At 36.3% G+C, this 17,696-nt stretch overlaps 6 protein-coding genes across 6 annotated transcripts; 3 read left to right on the top strand and 3 right to left on the bottom strand.

The window, feature by feature from the left end:
* Positions 1-144: 144 nt before the first annotated feature.
* RNJ42_03214 (Inhibitory regulator protein IRA2) lies at positions 145-2,673 on the bottom strand (the record flags this gene model as incomplete). The annotated part of the gene is made up of 1 exon (XM_071053378.1): positions 145-2,673. The coding sequence occupies one exon, from the start codon at positions 2,671-2,673 to the stop codon at positions 145-147; it is 2,529 nt and encodes an 842-aa protein (XP_070910786.1).
* A 13-nt stretch (positions 2,674-2,686) lies between these two features.
* On the bottom strand, positions 2,687-9,541 carry RNJ42_03213 (RasGAP domain-containing protein; the record flags this gene model as incomplete). The annotated part of the gene is made up of 1 exon (XM_071053377.1): positions 2,687-9,541. The coding sequence occupies one exon, from the start codon at positions 9,539-9,541 to the stop codon at positions 2,687-2,689; it is 6,855 nt and encodes a 2,284-aa protein (XP_070910785.1).
* Positions 9,542-10,234: 693 nt separating this feature from the next.
* On the bottom strand, positions 10,235-12,181 carry DUS3 (tRNA dihydrouridine synthase DUS3; the record flags this gene model as incomplete). Its single annotated transcript, XM_071053376.1, has 1 exon — positions 10,235-12,181. One exon carries the CDS (start codon positions 12,179-12,181, stop codon positions 10,235-10,237), a length of 1,947 nt encoding a protein of 648 aa, XP_070910784.1.
* Positions 12,182-13,077: 896 nt separating this feature from the next.
* SFP1 (zinc-coordinating transcription factor SFP1) lies at positions 13,078-14,652 on the top strand (the record flags this gene model as incomplete). The annotated part of the gene is made up of 1 exon (XM_071053375.1): positions 13,078-14,652. One exon carries the CDS (start codon positions 13,078-13,080, stop codon positions 14,650-14,652), a length of 1,575 nt encoding a protein of 524 aa, XP_070910783.1.
* An 884-nt stretch (positions 14,653-15,536) lies between these two features.
* On the top strand, positions 15,537-16,367 carry SEI1 (seipin; the record flags this gene model as incomplete). The annotated part of the gene is made up of 1 exon (XM_071053374.1): positions 15,537-16,367. The coding sequence occupies one exon, from the start codon at positions 15,537-15,539 to the stop codon at positions 16,365-16,367; it is 831 nt and encodes a 276-aa protein (XP_070910782.1).
* A 271-nt stretch (positions 16,368-16,638) lies between these two features.
* On the top strand, positions 16,639-17,673 carry DUS4 (tRNA dihydrouridine synthase; the record flags this gene model as incomplete). Its single annotated transcript, XM_071053373.1, has 1 exon — positions 16,639-17,673. The coding sequence occupies one exon, from the start codon at positions 16,639-16,641 to the stop codon at positions 17,671-17,673; it is 1,035 nt and encodes a 344-aa protein (XP_070910781.1).
* Positions 17,674-17,696: the final 23 nt, after the last annotated feature.

Below are 17,696 nucleotides of genomic sequence, written 5' to 3'. Positions count from 1 at the left end.
AACAGTTAATTATTACATTATATATATAAGACAGAAACTTATTCAGACACTCCATATTAAAAAACAATGTAAAATCGTGACAGCATACTGTCATTTATTTATGCGTTATATAATCTACTTAAAGGTGGAGCCCAAACTGTATTTTTAGACCATCAACTGAGAATCGTGGATTATCTTTGATATAATTAAAGTTGTCAGTCTTTTCCTGTGGTAAATTAGAGCTGAATTATCCTGGAGGGAAGTCATAATATCCTCAAAAGTTCTTCCAAATACATTAATCTTAGTGAGTGATAACAGACCTCTACTCTTCAGTAACTGCACTGACCTATCGTTATATTTATCCAGTTCATCAAATTCATCATACATGACCAACATTCCAACAATTTCGAAAGCAACAGAGCTACAATCAGATTGTTGTTCCAGTGTAGATATTCTTCTTAGTTCCTGTCTAGTCACGAAATAATAACGGAACACTGCATCTGGGTTAACGTTCAATAAGTATCTTGTCAAAAGCTCAAATCGTAACTTACTAGGTTCATCCGAAGCTGTACTAGCAAACAACATTGCGCCTTGGTATAATGTAATATTAGCACATTCATTATCACTGCTTATCCAATCAATTAGAGACTTAGGGGCCTTGTTATTGTCATCTAGTTCAACAAATTCATCATCAATACCAAATTCTTCTAGTAGTGACAGGAAAGAGTCTTGGCTCGAAACTAGGAAAAGGAAGAATAAATAATTCAGATAATGTTTAGCCTTCGATATGACCGTATGTTCGCGGTATGAGTATTTACAAATGGTTACTAAACATTCAAGTGCCACACCCCTTAAAACCGCTAACGAAAGACCTCTTGTGATGAAACCAAGTATTAAGTGGTCAAAATTGTCTTTTGTCCACAGACAATCTGAGTGTCCTTCAAGTTCATCTAATAAGAAGCTTGCAAATTTTCGTTTCTCCATCAGGTGCTCAGCCAATAAAGTGTTATTGGCACCGTTTTTGAAATGATACTCATATAGATAATTGAGACAATTTATCATAAATTGCAAACCTCCCTCAAATAAAATCGGATGTGATGACTCTACAAACACAGTGGATAGCCAAAACATTCTTGAAAGCATCTCACCAGCAGGATCTAATCCAGCTACAATTTTGCTGTAGGTAAATATATGTGAGATACCAACAAATAATTGCTCATCTGTTACTACAGGCTCAGCAAATATTTTCATGGTTTCGGCCAGTAAATCTCTGCACAAAATTTCTGTAGTATCCTCTTTTCCTATGATTCCGAGAATCATCATTGCTCTAGCGGATAAAAATGATTCATGATTAAATATACAACCCATCAGATACTTTTTGTATTTAGTTTTCCATTGAGCCGACTCCGATATGGAACCATATTCCATTAATTTGAAAACATTAGTAACAAAATGATCAAGGGTCCCAAACTTACTAGAAAAGGAGGATGCACTGAATGTAGGTAAAATTCGTCCTTTCTCTTGACTGAAACCAGACATGAAATTCAATTTCTGTCTTGAGAACAATGTACAAATCTGGTCTAGTTTTTCAGAATTCTCCTTTGGTAAGGATGAATTAATCATCAATGAATGACATATATTCATTAACAGCTCATGTAGACAATAACGTATATGTGTGGGACCGATATCAATTAATAAAGATATAATGAACAGTACTTCTGGTAAGCACATTTGAGTCAACAATGGTGACTCAAAAAATAATGACACACTAATCTTTACAAGAATTTCAAGTTCTGACCAACTATGGACAAAAACCTCCATCTTCAAGGATGGTAGAAATGAGTTAATAATGTCCATTAATTTTCCTATTACTTGGCACGCCACTTCAACAGTGGGGAACGCAGTTAACAAAGATACAGCCTTTTTCCAATCTCTATTTTCCGAATCCCTATCTAATGCATGTGTGATAAATTCTTCCACAATTATAGCACTTAGTCTATCATCTAATACCAACAAAAACCATATTTGCTGTAAGTAAACTGTAGTAAAGTCAGGTTCTTTTACAGTTAATTTGATTAACGATCTAATGATTTTAGATAAGTCGTTTGCGCCCTCTTCTTCGTCGACGAGATAAACGTATTTGTATAAATTAGGTACCCAATATGAAAGGCAACAAATTATGGTTGGTATATGTTCATGAGGAATAACATCATTTTCTAGTCCTTCCAAAAAGTAAGACCACATATATCGAGTTAACTCCGGAGATGACTCTGCGAGAGCCTTTGCAATTGTTGAAAGAAATGTTGTAGTGTTATCAGGAACATAAACTTCAGGCGCATGTTGAAATCTACTTCCAAAATTGAGATTAAATGCATTTTGAGTTACCACTAGCAGGTTATAGGATATATTCTTCACGTCATTATCCTCATTGAAAAGACCAACTAAAATAACTAGAGCCAAATGACAAATTATTTCTTTGCTTTCTCTAATATAAGCTTCAGATGAACACACAGTCTTATTAGGATCGTTTGTTCCATATTCATCTTCAATTTTAAGTTGGGCATAATTAAACATCTTAACAATTTCAAGGTATTTCTTACTGATTAATACCAATCTTTTACCATTAATAAAATTCACAGTAAACTCGTTATTCAAACCAGTGACAGTCGAAATCCCTACGTTGGCAACTTCCATGATCTCATATACATCATTGAAAGGAATATCCAATATTTGATTCAAAACATGCAATTTGTATTGTTTTTTTGGCACCATGTAATATCTGGAAATACCTGTTACCAATTTTTAATGATACATTCTCTAGATTTTTCGTTTCTTCATTATATAGAGAAATATCATGCAATGAAACTCTTGTGTCTTGAACAACTTCTGCTCCTTTACCCGTCAAACCCAAACTTTTTACTTGTTCCTCATCCGAGCTACTATTTAAGAAATGATGAGGCACCTGGGCAACTAAATATGGATTGTCACCCCTTAAAACATTAACCCATTGATTCATAAAGTTTTCACTTACATTGAAATATATTGCACCAATACAATTCTCTATAGCAATATCTGGAAGTAAACTGAAGAATAGGGAGGTTATTTTCGAGTAGTTTATATCGATAGATTCACTTGCTGTACAGTCCAAGACTAAATAATGTTTAGTAATCCACATTTTTGAGTAGACTTGTATTGTTCTGTATACAATGGCGTCAACCTCCACATTTTCTTCTTCAAATTTCTTAAACGTAATCGTTATTATTGGAGCACCATCAAGTGACATACATTCGTGCATGAAAGGCTCGTAATCATCCCCCAAAGAAACATTCTTGAAAGCATTTCTATTCATAAATTCATAGAGATGAGGATATTCATCCATATGTTCAACAATGTAGGAGGGTATTTCATTTTTCAGTTCCATTTTTGGTCTACCTAACACTCCTAAAATCTTATCTACAAATAGAAATGTCTCTCTGATATATTGGAAGTCATCCAGCGATTCTAAAGTTTCAACGATAGTTTTACGAATAACAAGTTCATGTTCATATAAGAACTTATGAATGAAACTGTAGTCAAAATTGTGCGGCTCAGGATCTTTTCTAACTTGGATATCTAAATGAACATCTGCAACACAAATTTGTGAAAGAAATCCAAAAATCCTATTACTAAAAGATTTGAAAACATCAGCCCTTTCGTTAAGAATAGGCCATCTGGATAGGTTGTCTGAGCCATTTGCCATATTCTGCAGAATTTTTGCAAGGGTTATCAGAGGTCTTTTATCTCTGGTGTGTGATACAAGGATGATATTTTCTGCATCAGGACTAACAATTGCAGGACCCAAAAACCTCAAGAAGACAAAAGAGCCAACAGCAATATATGCATAATCTGGAAACTTTTCTTTAACTGCTGTAAAAATAGTTTGGCATAAGCTAATCAATTCCGGAGGGAAATAGTCAATCGAACTAGTAATTGCATCAATAAGCTTTTCCATATAGTATATAAAAACTTTGACATTATTTTCAGCTTCTGGGTCACCAGGAACAATTTTCTCAATCTCAAAAGTATCTCGGCTTTCAAAAAATTCATCTAATACTGGCTTTAGAGTCTTCACTAGATATTGCTGTCCTTTTGCTCTTGCATAAAGGGAAAGGGCTCTAGTTGCACAACTATTACGTCTTAAAACATCGGCATATCTAGCAGCACGTTCAATTTCATCCTTAATAAGCTGTGTTACTAAGATATGTGAAGCATTTCGCGATTCGAAACCATTCACTAATCCTGCGACGTATACATCGACATCACTTGCAGGACAAATCAGACCTGCTTGAAATGTCAAATGTGGGTGAATGATTAAATACTGAATAAGCTCATCAACAGCTGCTAACTTCTTTTTTTCTGATTCGACCTTCAATTTTGGGTAGTTAGCAACAATATTTATAAATACCTTCAGAAAAGCAAGTCTTATATTCTTGTCTTTGGAATAACCCATAGGCAAAGTAAATTGTAAACTTGCATCAACATTTGAATTAGATAAGTTGGTTAGAGCGGAGATTACATTTTCATTTAGAATTGTAATCTTATGTTTCAGAGATACCGGAAACCTCTCAATATCAGTACTCTTCTCGAGTCCTTTCAGGAAAATTGTGAAGTAATTACCAAAAACAATAGTACTTGCACGTTCTAATTCATCTTTTGACGCAGAAGGTGGAATGTCAAGTGGAACATTTTCAGTTAGATATGCAACAGCCTTCGAAGTTTCAATAGCGGTATCAATATATAAAAAGTCCAAATCTCTTTTGCGTAGATCCATTTCCCTCAGTGGTCTAGAAAGGTTCTCAAAATCGTAGTTGATAGAAATTGTAATTTTGAACCAATTTGTCACCAATTTAAGCCATTTATTTTTTAGGTAGTAATGATTTTGTATACCTAAACTGATTTCAGAATGTTGTACAGCTCTGAATAACTTAGCCATCTGGATAATAGCCTTGTAGTATTTCACCGAAGAGTGAGGAATTTTTTCGATAATCTCGATCAATTGATCTATAGTAGTAACAACTCTAGTTGAAAATAATAGCATAATTCTCTCATCATCATCACGATTCAAGACAGTCCTGATTATGGTAATTATTTGCTCTAATAATACAAAATGAGCCTCATGACTCTTAGTAGAAAGATTAATTGCGGTTAATTCATTTATTTTAATCTTCAAGTTATCGAACAAAATATTAAAGGATAGAGGGTGTAATTCCATACTTAATATATCTCTTGAATTCTCACGTGTTAACAAATCGGGGTTATTCAACCATTGACATTGTTTGAAAACGAAGTAATCCATTTTCTTTATTAGGTCATCTCTAAATTCGAATAGAAATGGAACACTATCCGTTTTCATATCACCAAAGGATAGTAGAATTCCAGACATAGATGCCAAAATACCAGCTAAACTTCTAAAATCAGTTAATTCTTCCTGAGTAATATTTTCCATTCTCATGTAGCTAGACCATTTTCTGTAAATAACATCCATTGCGTCAAGAAGAATAGTATCTGGTCTCTTAATATGCTGAAGAATTTTGTTTCTGAGTCTTCTTTGAAAAGCAACAGATCCAGAGGCTGCATAATTGTCCTTAGACATAGCGATTATAAAACCGATATTATAGATGCATGATTTATCAATAGGACCTACATGTTCCTCATATGATTTAATGGCAAATAAAAATTCTCCGAATGCCTTTTTTAATAGCCTAGGAATATCACCTTTATTACAATATAAGGAAATAAATAAGCCACCGCCGGCGGTTGCAGTCAAAAGTGGAAATGTTACTATTTCAGTAGCATATATAGCTTCAAATAGCTTATTTTGAATTGCTACACGTGATAAATCTGATTTGACTTTTAAATACTTAACTAGTATTTTTAGAATAATCTCTCTTTTTTTGTTATCAAGTTTCAAGTCAAATAATGAAGATGCGAACAATGTTATCGTGTAATTACATAACAAATAATGTTCATTCAAGCTTTTCGGAGAGATATCATTGGAAAAGTTTGATATATATTTTATCAAAATATCCATAAATGATTGGGCCGTTGTCTGTAGTCGTGAGTCACAATCTATTATGGCAACAAATATCGGTTTCATTATGTTTCTAAAATCTTTAGAGACCCAAACTGTGTTGAGATTTTCGTCATGTGGTAATATAAAGTAATTTGTCATTTTCTTGAAAATGCTGAATATATTTATCATAATTCTTCTCGCATCATCATTTTCAGTGGTTTTTAAAACCATGATATTATCCTCAGACTCACCACTCTTGACTTCAGGCCGAGTTACTTTCTCATCTGAAGTCCTTCTCGACTTTTGTTGACTTCCGCTAGAGCGCATATTTCTTGGGAGATTTGGATTAGAAGAAAACACACTATCATGCTGGGAATGAGTTCCAAAGTAATATGGACTTTGTCTGGCTCCTTCAGAAGGTGACGAGTCAAGTCTGATATTTTGTATTCTATGCGCATGTGGGCTTAACACATTTAAGGCAGAAGCCGTTCTAAAATTAACAGCAGAACCAGGAGTTGAAGGTGGAGAGGTAGAATTTACAGATGGATTTCCAATATTTGAAGGTATCGGTGTTGAGGTAGTTGCCGGTGTAGATGATGCTGATTGAAATTCGCTATTATCATTGTTATTTTTATTAGCAGCCAACATGTTAATTTCTGAGGAGCTTGAAATAGCAGAAAGAGTGGGCAAGACTTCATGAACATCCCAGCTAGTGACATTCTTTTGAAGCTTAAACTTAACACCCGAATTTGTCCTATCCAACACAGGAGGATTTGAATTTTCCAATCCTGCCAAGGTTTTTACTGTATCAAATTTCTCTAGGATAGAACCGTCCAATATAGATGATACTATGACTGTCACCTTTTCATCAAAATATGGAAATGCCTTTAGTAGAATGTCAGCTATTAAACAAAATAAAGATTTCAAAAAATTGCTACTAGCAAATGCTACTTTACTTCTTAATTCTTCCGAGCTCATTAAATTGAAGAAAACTTTAAAACCTTCCGTATACAACAGTAATTTTCTAAGATCCAGTCCAGCCAGTTCTTTCTCAAGCTGTATGTGAGAAAGGAATTTGCATGAATCTAATTGAAGGGCAGAAGCAAAAAATTCTAGTTGCAATCTACGATGACTAATTGGATTTCTTTCCACACATGTTGCAATAAAGGCATTGGTCTTTGATTCCCAATTCGTACCAATATTCAAATTATGACCGAGGGTTGAAAATAATCTTCTGGCAAATATAACAGAAGGTAGTTGAGGATCGACAATAGAGATAGATGAGGTCAGAGTTACAAACGCCACCAAAGTTTTCAAGGAGTCTATTAATGATACATCAGAAACCATTTGCGAACCATTCAAATTCCTAATCAGCATCGTAATGAACTTGACTGACTTTTTCTTTGAAGAAGACAATGTCGTCAACTTTTTCAATCCATGGGTTAATTGCTTAATACTTTGAACTTTATCTTTATCTTTCGTGCCATTATTATTATTATTATTGTTATTATTATTATTGTTATTATTGTTATCATCAATATCAAAACTATTGTTTTCATCATTACCGTTATTTTTTGAGTATTCAGAGACTATCTTAGAGGTATCAGGTATATTTCTAAATGTCATACTATTCACATCATTGAAAACTTCAGTATCTAAAAGGATTAATGATAGCAATATCCTTAAGATAGATGTATGTGAGGATAGTTCGGTTTCTTCATAATTAGAAAACAACTCGAGAACATATTGAAGATGACCAGATCCTGATGTTGGTATATCTTCCTCACACTGCTGTGGGGTTTGGGAAGCAGAAAGGTTTCCTCCTCCTGGCGTATTAGGAAAACCAGAATTTATTGAATGATAAGCTGATTCATCTATATTGTATGATCTCTTACTCGACTGGAACGAAGCTGTGTCATCTAAAGGAAAACCTTGAGCTTGCGTTCTGTTGTTATAATCTAATGACATTGGTAATGGGGACAATGGTGAAGCAACCGGGTTTCCGGTCATGGTTGGTGAAGTAATAATACTATCATTATTTGTCATCGTAGGTGATAATGCATATTGGTTACCTGGAGATGTTCCAGTAGAATCCGATTCTACGTTGGCGCCAGCCGTGGGGTTATTGTTCGTACTAGTAGTAGTATGACCTCTATTATAAATATTGGTAAGTAATGACGAAACGTTAAATGTGGAGTAAATATCATCAAAAAGCACATTTACTGAATGGGGTATAGATGCAATTCCGGTTGATGATACATTAGAACCAGATTTGTTATCCAGATTTTGTAGAGCATTATATAACTCCACATATTCATTAGGTCTGGATAAAATCCAGAAGAGAAATGACTTTGAAGAGTAGTATAATAATAGGGAATGGAACATTGTTTTCTTCATGAATCCAGACATATGTCTTAGTGTCTCTAAAAATGACCCAATGTTATTCGGTCTTAGAAAAACACATCCAAATAAGTCCAGATATTTAACAATTCCCAATTCCGTTAGAGTATGCGATATTAACAATGGGTTTGTCACTTTTGTTTCAATATATTTATCAAAGTCGATAGGATTTGCTGCTGCAACAAATCGCAGTATGTAATCAATTGTGAGATCAACATTTTCAACATATTTAGGAAGCTTTTTCTGCCTTAAAAAATGTTGAAATTTAGGCAGGACGTTTGCATAGGTAATTGTTCCACTGCCGTAAAGGTTCTTGGACATATTTTTCATGATTCTCAGCGTTCTTGTGTTGTATTTGAGTCTTGTACAGACAACAAGTATCCTCGTTGCTAAATTGGAATCAATTGCATCAGGCGCAATCTTATGGAAGCCCGGTTTATGAGTCGAGTAACCAATTGTCGAGCCCGCTGATATATCACCTTCATTATTGTACTCTCCGGTTAACACGCTTTCAGAACTGTCACTAAAGTGGTTTGTATGGCGTATTGGCTTTTGTCTCTCTGGATCTTCTTTAGATTCCCAGCAAAACTCTATTGTATCGCTTAGCAATCGCAGTAGAACTAACACTGACTGTGCTATATCTTCACTAATCTCCTCAGATATTAGTTCTCTATTCTCTGTTAGCGATTCTATCAACTGTAGCGAGTACTCTATTATTGGGTTCAAATCTCTTGATACTGCTACATTCATTATGACACCTCTGCAAGATATGAAAAATTGATCGCCCTCCACTTCTCTGTACGTCGTTAGTGTAGATTCTACCGGTAGAACTGGAAGAATCCTATCAAAAAATAAATGATACACCAGTGTATCAGTCATTTTATGTTCCATGATGGGGTAACTGTTGCTATACCTATGTGCAGACCCCCTAGACAGCGTACTGGAGTGACCAGACTCTGGAGACATCACTGAGGGCGGAACATTCGTGATTGGCGTAGTAGGTCTAGGCGGCCTAGGTGGTAACCTATGGCCCGAAGGATGACGCAGATGTTCTGTAGGTTTGGTACTCCCACCACTAAATCGACGATGCTTATGTCCTGAATGAGACATGTGTAAAAAAATAGAACTCTAAAAAAGATTATGAACACAGAGATTAAAATCAAAAATTTCCTCTTTTTCAGAATATGTATCGATAAATGTTGATAATTTGAATTGCTCTTAGCTTGTTTTTTTTCTTCAGCTTTAACACCAATGGATATTTAATAATATTTGTTGATTCAGTTTTCCCTTTAACGTATCTTATTTTTTATTCCTGTAATAACCTCAGTTCTAATTCTCGATAATCGTTAAACGGATGTAATTACCTTAAAACCTTTTCTAGAATATAAATCTCCCTAAAAAAAAACAGCCAAAATTAAAGCTTGAAAATATTCTTGTTCTTCTTGGATGAGAAATAAGTGTTGAAGCTGAAGCCTATGGTACTATAGCTTCTGTTCAATGTTATATTCTATATCGATAGATTAATAGAATTCTCCAATACCAGATTCAACAATTCAAAGAAAGCTGCACTTAGTTTCACTGAAAAAAGAGGGCCCACTTTTTAATATATTTATTTTTTTATTTTTTTGCTTTAATTTTTTTTTTGTGCATGATGACTTCCTAAAATAATTATAAAAAAAAAAGAAATTAACCATTGTGCTCGTAGTAGATGATACATGTGGCTATATTGTATATATTATATATTGATATTTAAAGTAAAATTTATACTTTAATTAACTTCTTTGAGATTGTCTGTAGAGTTGACTATTTGTAGGAGCTACTCTTATGCTTTGGTGTGAAGATGAATGAGCTGTCAGCAGGGCCGAAGAACATTTCACTTAGTTTGATCCAGTCCTTTGCGTCTGGGCTTCCTAGTAAAGTTTCCAGTTCATCACGACCTTTCCAGTTTGGAGGTCTTTCGTTTAGTTGGACTGGGACTCTCTCTAGGATACCTAGTGGGATGTATCTGTGGTAGAAAGACATGAATTCACAGAAGAAACGACGGCACAGGGAGATACCGTACTCATCAGTCCCCCAGTGTTCCATGGCATTTCTACTGTACGTCTTCAAGATTTCCAATCTTTCCTGACTGGATTTGTCTAGGTGTTGTTGAGCATCAATCTCTTCGAAGATCCATGGCTTGATGAGAGCACCACGGGCTACCATACAGGAATCAATTTCTTCGTTGCCGTTGATGTGGTCGTACCAGTCCGTATAGTTGTAAATGTCTCCGTTACCGACAAATTGTATTCTTCTGGTCTTGTCGTCGTGCTTGGAATCCTTACCTTGTTCTGACTCTAAGAAGTCGCTTTCGCTTTGACGTAGTGCAGTGGCAACCTTGGAGATATAGTCCCAGTCGGCCATCTTAGTGTATCTCTGTTGTCTAGATCTACCGTGTAGAGTAATTGCAGCTACGTCAGTTTCAAAAACCAGTCTATTCACAAGTGAGTCTGCAATTGGATGGTTCTCTTTTGTACCAGTACGGATCTTAACAGTGATTGGGATATCTCCGGAAACATAGTTCATTGCGTTTAGGCATCTAAACATACGTGCAGGATTATCAAGCAATGCGCTACCGGAACCTTGTCTATACAAGAGATCAATCGGACAACCAGAGTTTAGGTTAATCTCACTGATTCCGTTAGGGATGTACGATGCAAGAGTCTCTGCGGCTTTACTTGCTTGCCAAGCCTTAGAACATGCAATTTGGACACCAAATCCTGGGTATTCGGATTCGTGAGCTTTTGGTAGAGCCCATTCAGAATTGGTACCTTGGATCAATGGGACACCAAGCGCCATCTCGGAGTAGGTGACATCAGCTCCAAGAGACCTCATCAATCTACGGTATGGTAAGTTACCAACAGTAGTCAGTGGTGACACAATCTTCTTACCTCTCAGATCCAGTTTCTTCTTCTCTTGTGCAAAATAACGAGTATCTTTGTATTTCAAGTACAAGTCTTTCTGTTTTTGTCGGCGTTCAGAAGCCTCTTTCTCTCTCTGTTGAACCTGTGGGGCTTTCTCCTCGTCCTCTTCAACACTGTCCTCTTTTTTGTCTTCTGAATCTACCTTCTTAGCATGATTATCTCTGTTCTCCTCTTGGAACGAATCGATGACTTCTAGAATGAAGTCACTCTTGGTGAACTGAAACCGTCTCTTCAATAGATCATATTTCTGGTCAGCAGTGATGTGGTTGATTTCACCTGGGTGTGCATTAACATTCTTGCTGTAGTCTCCAGCGAGAACCTTCGTCTCAGGATCAAGGTGACTCGAGAGAAACCTGCACTTGTAACCCATTGGACAGTACCCTAGCGCTTCAAACACGGGACACTTCTGGAAATACTCACTGTGAATCTCTTCTTTCTTCCCAGCCAAGTACTCCGGAATATCATGAACAAACCGACATTGTCCCCCAAACGAACACAAATCAGTAGCACTAGGATCAGCCACGATATACCTGGGACACAGGGAATTCTGCTCCTTCTGCTGTCTGTTATCCCTGTTCTTGTTCTGCCCACGCTTCTTGTTCTTCTTGTTCTTCCCTTTCTTCCCACCAAACTCCCCTCCTAACCTCTCAGACTCAGGCTCCAACTCATCATCCTCAAACGTGTTCCTGCCACCAGACCCAACAATAAACTCAGTCTTAATATGGGCCACCCCACGACTATCCTGTCTCTTGACTTCAACCTCTGGCTCCTCACCAACACGTTTCATTTATAATATATCTACGCTTTTTTTATTTGTGTATGTTAGAACAAGTATCCTGCAACCCAAGGCCATATAATAAGAGCTCATCGCAAAACAGCTCATCGCTTTAAAAAGAAGGGCATCGCTTGAATGAAAAAAATATATTTTATAAAAAATTTTTTTTTCAAACATTACCCGGATATACCATTATTAGCTATCTGGTAAGTACTATTATTCAAAGTACCTATAACAAAGGGACATATTGATAACACACACATGTTCAAATATTGCACTTTCATATATAATACATGTTATGGATGGGTGATGGGTGATGGGTGATGGGTGATGGGTGATGGGCGATTGGTATAAGATGATGCTTGTATAATCACTATGGACGTTGTGTGTTTGAATGAAAAAAACAACAACTAAATAAATAAACTGGGAGACATGTTGTACGGCTGGTTCTGTGGCTTCCCAGATGGGGGCGTTAGAAACGCTTTGTGGTGAAGTTCATCTCTAACGGCAAGGGAGAGAGAGGAAGAGGAAGAGGAAGAGAGAGAGAGAGGGAGTTTGTTGATGAGGTATGAGCTTTAAGAGAAGGATGAGATGGCGATATATTTATTGTATCTTGTATTGATTATATACCTCTCTTTGAACTATAAGAATATACCCAAACAAAAAAACATTGAAGAAACTTTAAGAAGCAAAAAAAAACCACTACAAGGCCCCATTACAAGTTAAATTAATTAAAAAAATAGGGAAATTTTAATCAATAGAAAGAAAACTACAGAAACTTCTTATAAACTAGAAGATAGAAGGGGAGTGATAGAGAATATTTCTTTTATACAAAAAAAAAAAAAAAACTAATAAAAAATACAGATTACTATATATATAAAGAGGGCAAGGAAGATAAACATAGAACCATGGAATATAACTCTCTCCTTTTAATGATGGATGGTACTCCTACAGAGCGGGCATTAGATGTTGATCATCTTCGGGGGAATGATGGTGCGATATCACCACATAGCAGGTCCGTTACTGATATCACTATGGGGAATTCTAATTCGAACTTTGATGCTTCAGGTCCTGGTATCTTCATTCACGATACGTCTTCTGCGGCGTCTTCTGGGCATCGTACAAGTAATAACAACAATAGTAATGGAGGGGAGTTGTTCAAGAATACACATTTAAATGTTAGGAGTGATGATGGACACCGCTACAGCTATAGTATAAGTCCGAGTAACCGATCCTCGGGTATGATTCCCATGTCCACAGATGAGGTTTTAACTCAACAGCAGCGTCCTTCAGAGTCAAATGGTCTTGCATCCACATATGCTAAATTGAGAAGAGAATCTATTGCACATTCCCAAGGTATAGGTGGTGTGTCGTGGGGTTCATTATCTATTAGTTCGTGGCTGAGAGATGAAGTAATGCTACATCATAACGCTGGTGAACTGGGACAACGGAAATTTTCTATAAACAATGGGCTACTGCAACTACATATGAACCCTCCTATTGGACAAAACTCAGGTTCTGGAAACCAAGGTTCAGTTTATAACGCCTTCCTGCCGAATCTGGAGGAACAATATTGCAAAGACTATTCATGCTGTGGTATATCGCTGCCGGGACTCCATGATCTTCTAAGGCATTACGAGGAAGCTCACATATCTACATCTCCCATCCCATCTAACTCCACAAACCAACCAACATCTAATGATAACCCTAATGCGACAATGTCTATGAAACACCTTATGGATAAATCCGGAAGAACTATTAATCTGGGATCTGCCATGTCTCCACCTACTCCTATGTCTTCACAGAGTAAAATCAGAATGAATAGTACGGATGCGAACAACTACAACAAGAACAAGTTTATCTCTAATAGGAATAACGCTAGTAACTTAGTTGATACTGTTTCCACAAATGAGGTCTTTCTGAATAATGGTAGAGCAGCTGCGCTTAATAACATAGCGGCTACAGGAAGTGCAATACCGATAAATAAAAACACACAACCACAAGCCCTCCAAAATATGATGATGCCAGCAAATAACGGAGTTTCTCAACTCCACTCCTCTAATGTTGAGGTAGATATTGATGAAGATGAAGAGGATGAGGACGAAGATGAAGAGGACGAAGATGAAGACGAAGAAGACGAAGAGCAAGACAAAAAAGAAGTTTATATTGATGATCCTGCAAGGCGTTTATATGTTATGGATCATGAAGAATACAAACCTTTCAAATGTCCAGTGGTGGGATGTGATAAGACCTATAAAAATCAAAACGGTCTGAAATATCATAGACTCCATGGTCATCAAAACCAGACACTAAGGGAAAACCCTGATGGGACATTTAATGTGATTGATCCTGAATCTAACGAAATTTCTTCATTAGATGCTCTAGGAAATGATAAAGATAAACCATATCGTTGCGAGGTGTGCGGTAAACGATACAAGAATTTGAATGGTTTGAAATACCACAGAGGTCATTCCACACATTGATAGAAAAAGGTAAGGCCTCAAATTGAAATAAAAATGACGAAAAAAAGTATCGATATGAAAAGGCTGTTAACATTATATTAACTAAGAAATATGATAAATTGCTAATTGCCATAATGTGATATTGTATCAAAAATGTTATTATTGTTCTTCTTTTCTGTTTTTTTTCATAATTCTATTTCTTCAAAAAAAAAAAATTGCACTTCGTGGGTGCTTTGTGACATTATTTCATTTCCATTCATCTAATTCAATTCATTTTCTTAATACTAAATTGCTTCATTTTAACACCAGTTATTTCTAATAATTCTTATTCCCTCTTTGATATAATTATTTCCGGGCTTTATCATCATTACTTCACTATTATTATTTCATTACTTCTAATATTTTTCTCCATTTTTTTGTTTTTTTTTATGTTTGTTACTTGTAGTTTTTTGATGAGGCAATTACAGGGAATACATCTACTATTTTTTGTCAGTTCACTAATATTTCTTATTGTTTTTATTTTAATTTTTTTTTAAAGCTTATATTATATAAAATGGTTTGGTTACTTTCTTACTTTTTTTTTATTGGCCTCTTTATATCATGATATAATTAAATTAGTAACATATGGTTGAAATGAGATGTCAATTAAAATTATATAGTACTGTTTCATTTACAATTAAAGGTTTCATATAGTGAATGATCTCAAATATTCTATATGGGATTATTTTTTTTTTGTTATAGTCGATTGTTTAGCATTTTGATCATTTTTCACATCTTCGAGAGTCCTCAATGAGAGAGCAGTCAAGAAAGGGAAGAGTTATAGGATTAAAATGTTAATCCATAGAAGTGTATAACATATCCATTAGATATTAAAATATCAGCTGAAAGACTCTATATAAAATAATATGAAATTCAATTTAACAAGGCCTTTGCAATTGGCCCAATGGTTCAGTTATATTATGGGTATTTGCATTGTGCAGTTTCTCATCATACTTCCGTTATCAGCTCTACTATTTCATGACTTCTACATAAAACTGCTACCCCCTGATTCTTCTCAATGGATTAGTATAAATAACTTTGAGAGAAATGTCATCGAGAACAAAGAGATGGTGGTCCTGGCGCAGCAGTTTCGCAGGGTCACGAGTCAGGGACCATTAATCCCCGTGGATCCCAATGGAATTCCACAAACAGCAGATTTAAGAGTAGGAACCAGCTACAAACTGGATTTACAATTGGACTTCTATTGTAAAAACTTAAACAGTAGTGATGTTATGGATTTACAAGAGGTATCTATACGAGTGCTTGGGAGTACCGGGGATGTGTACTATCACTATAGAGGCCCAATTTTATGCAAGAGTAGTGCATTCGACACTACAGTACTGGATGGGAACAAGCAGTTAGTATCCCGAACAGCTGTTGTAAGAAATGAATGGTTGAATAAAGTACACATTGATGACATGATCCATATGAAACCAGGAATTGCGGGCACCGTAGAGATTATAATTGATCTTCCAGGACCTGAATTAGTAATAATACCTGATCCGTCGAGTGGAATACTAGTAAGACGGTTTTTCGGCAGCGGATTAAGAAATTGGATGCTCCGTTGGTGGAGAACTACTTACATTGTGGGAATAAGCATGGTCTATATATCGATAAGTTCCATTTTTGTGATCACGTGTATTGCAGCATTCTACACATCTCGCCAAATTAAGAGCAATAGTAAGAAGAAAGATTAAAGAAAATTTTATTGATAACTGTCTTTACATTACTTGTGGCTGTGTTTGTGGTATTAGGTGTCTGGTTATGTGATGACTCCCTTCTACTTAAAAGGCTTCAGTGAACAAAATAAAAAAAGAAAAAAAACTGCGTTTGACAAAATAAAAAAAAAAATTTAAATGAACAAAAAACTTGCGATGAGCTCCAGTAACAGTGTTTAGACTAATATTAAAGAGTTTTTGTAATAAGTGAAACCTCTTCAGTACAATTAAGAGTTGGTATCGTGTAACAATGACTGCTATACCGCCTCCGAGAAAATTGGGATCCAATGATCCACTGCACATTATTAAAACACGCAAGTTGACCCATGGCAGACCTGTAACCATTGCTGGGCCAATGGTGCGTTATTCGAAATTGCCATTCCGTCAGACGTGCAGGATGTATGACACCGATATCGTTTATACACCCATGATCCTGGCCCGTGAATTTGTCAGAAACCAACAGGCTAGAATGACCGACATCACCACCAATACTAGTGATTCGCCATTGATTGTCCAGGTCGGTGTCAATAATGTCGGTGATTTAATGAAGTTTGTAGAGATGGTGGCACCATTTACTGATGGGATAGGTATTAATTGTGGATGTCCTATTCGTGAGCAAATACGAGAAGGCATAGGCTGTGCTCTAATTTACAATCCCGACCTCTTATGTGACATGGTGAAGAGTGTGAAACAAAAATATGGCGATACTCTAAGACTGGAGACCAAGATCCGTATTCATGATGATTTAGACACCACGGTAGACCTCTGTTTAAAACTTTGCGACAGTGGTGTAGACTGGATAACAATCCACGGCAGAACCAGAACTACGAGATCCTCACAACCTGCCAATATAGAAGCCATCAAGTATATAGTGCAAAAAATCAAGCACAAAAATGTACCGGTGGTTGCAAACGGTGATTGCTTCGATATGGAAGACTTCAAAAGGATAAGCGAGGAGACCGGAGTGGACGGAGTAATGGCAGTCCGTGGTGTGCTCGCAAACCCTGCCCTCTTCGCAGGGTACAGGGTGTGCCCATGGAGCTGCGTAGAATGGTTCTGGTACTGGACACTAGAATTCGGAGGCCTACCATTCGCGCTAGCCCAACATCACCTATACTGCATGCTAGAAAATATGCGCATAAAACGTAAACTAATCAAACAGATGATGCTCCAACGATCATACCCCGAACTCCTAGACTGGTTCGACGCCCACTTTGAATTGAAGAGACACGGAGACGACGCATTCGCAACCGCAATAGAACCTCCTCTAAAAGAAGAGCATTAAGAAGAAACAAACTATAAAAATAT

The sequence above is a fragment of the Nakaseomyces bracarensis genome, assembly GCF_045282275.1.
Source record: "Nakaseomyces bracarensis strain CBM3 chromosome Unknown Scaff11_0, whole genome shotgun sequence".
NCBI lineage: Eukaryota > Fungi > Ascomycota > Saccharomycetes > Saccharomycetales > Saccharomycetaceae > Nakaseomyces > Nakaseomyces bracarensis.
The sequence above is the reverse complement of the archived record's forward strand: the minus strand, read 5'-3'. Positions and strand labels throughout refer to the sequence as shown.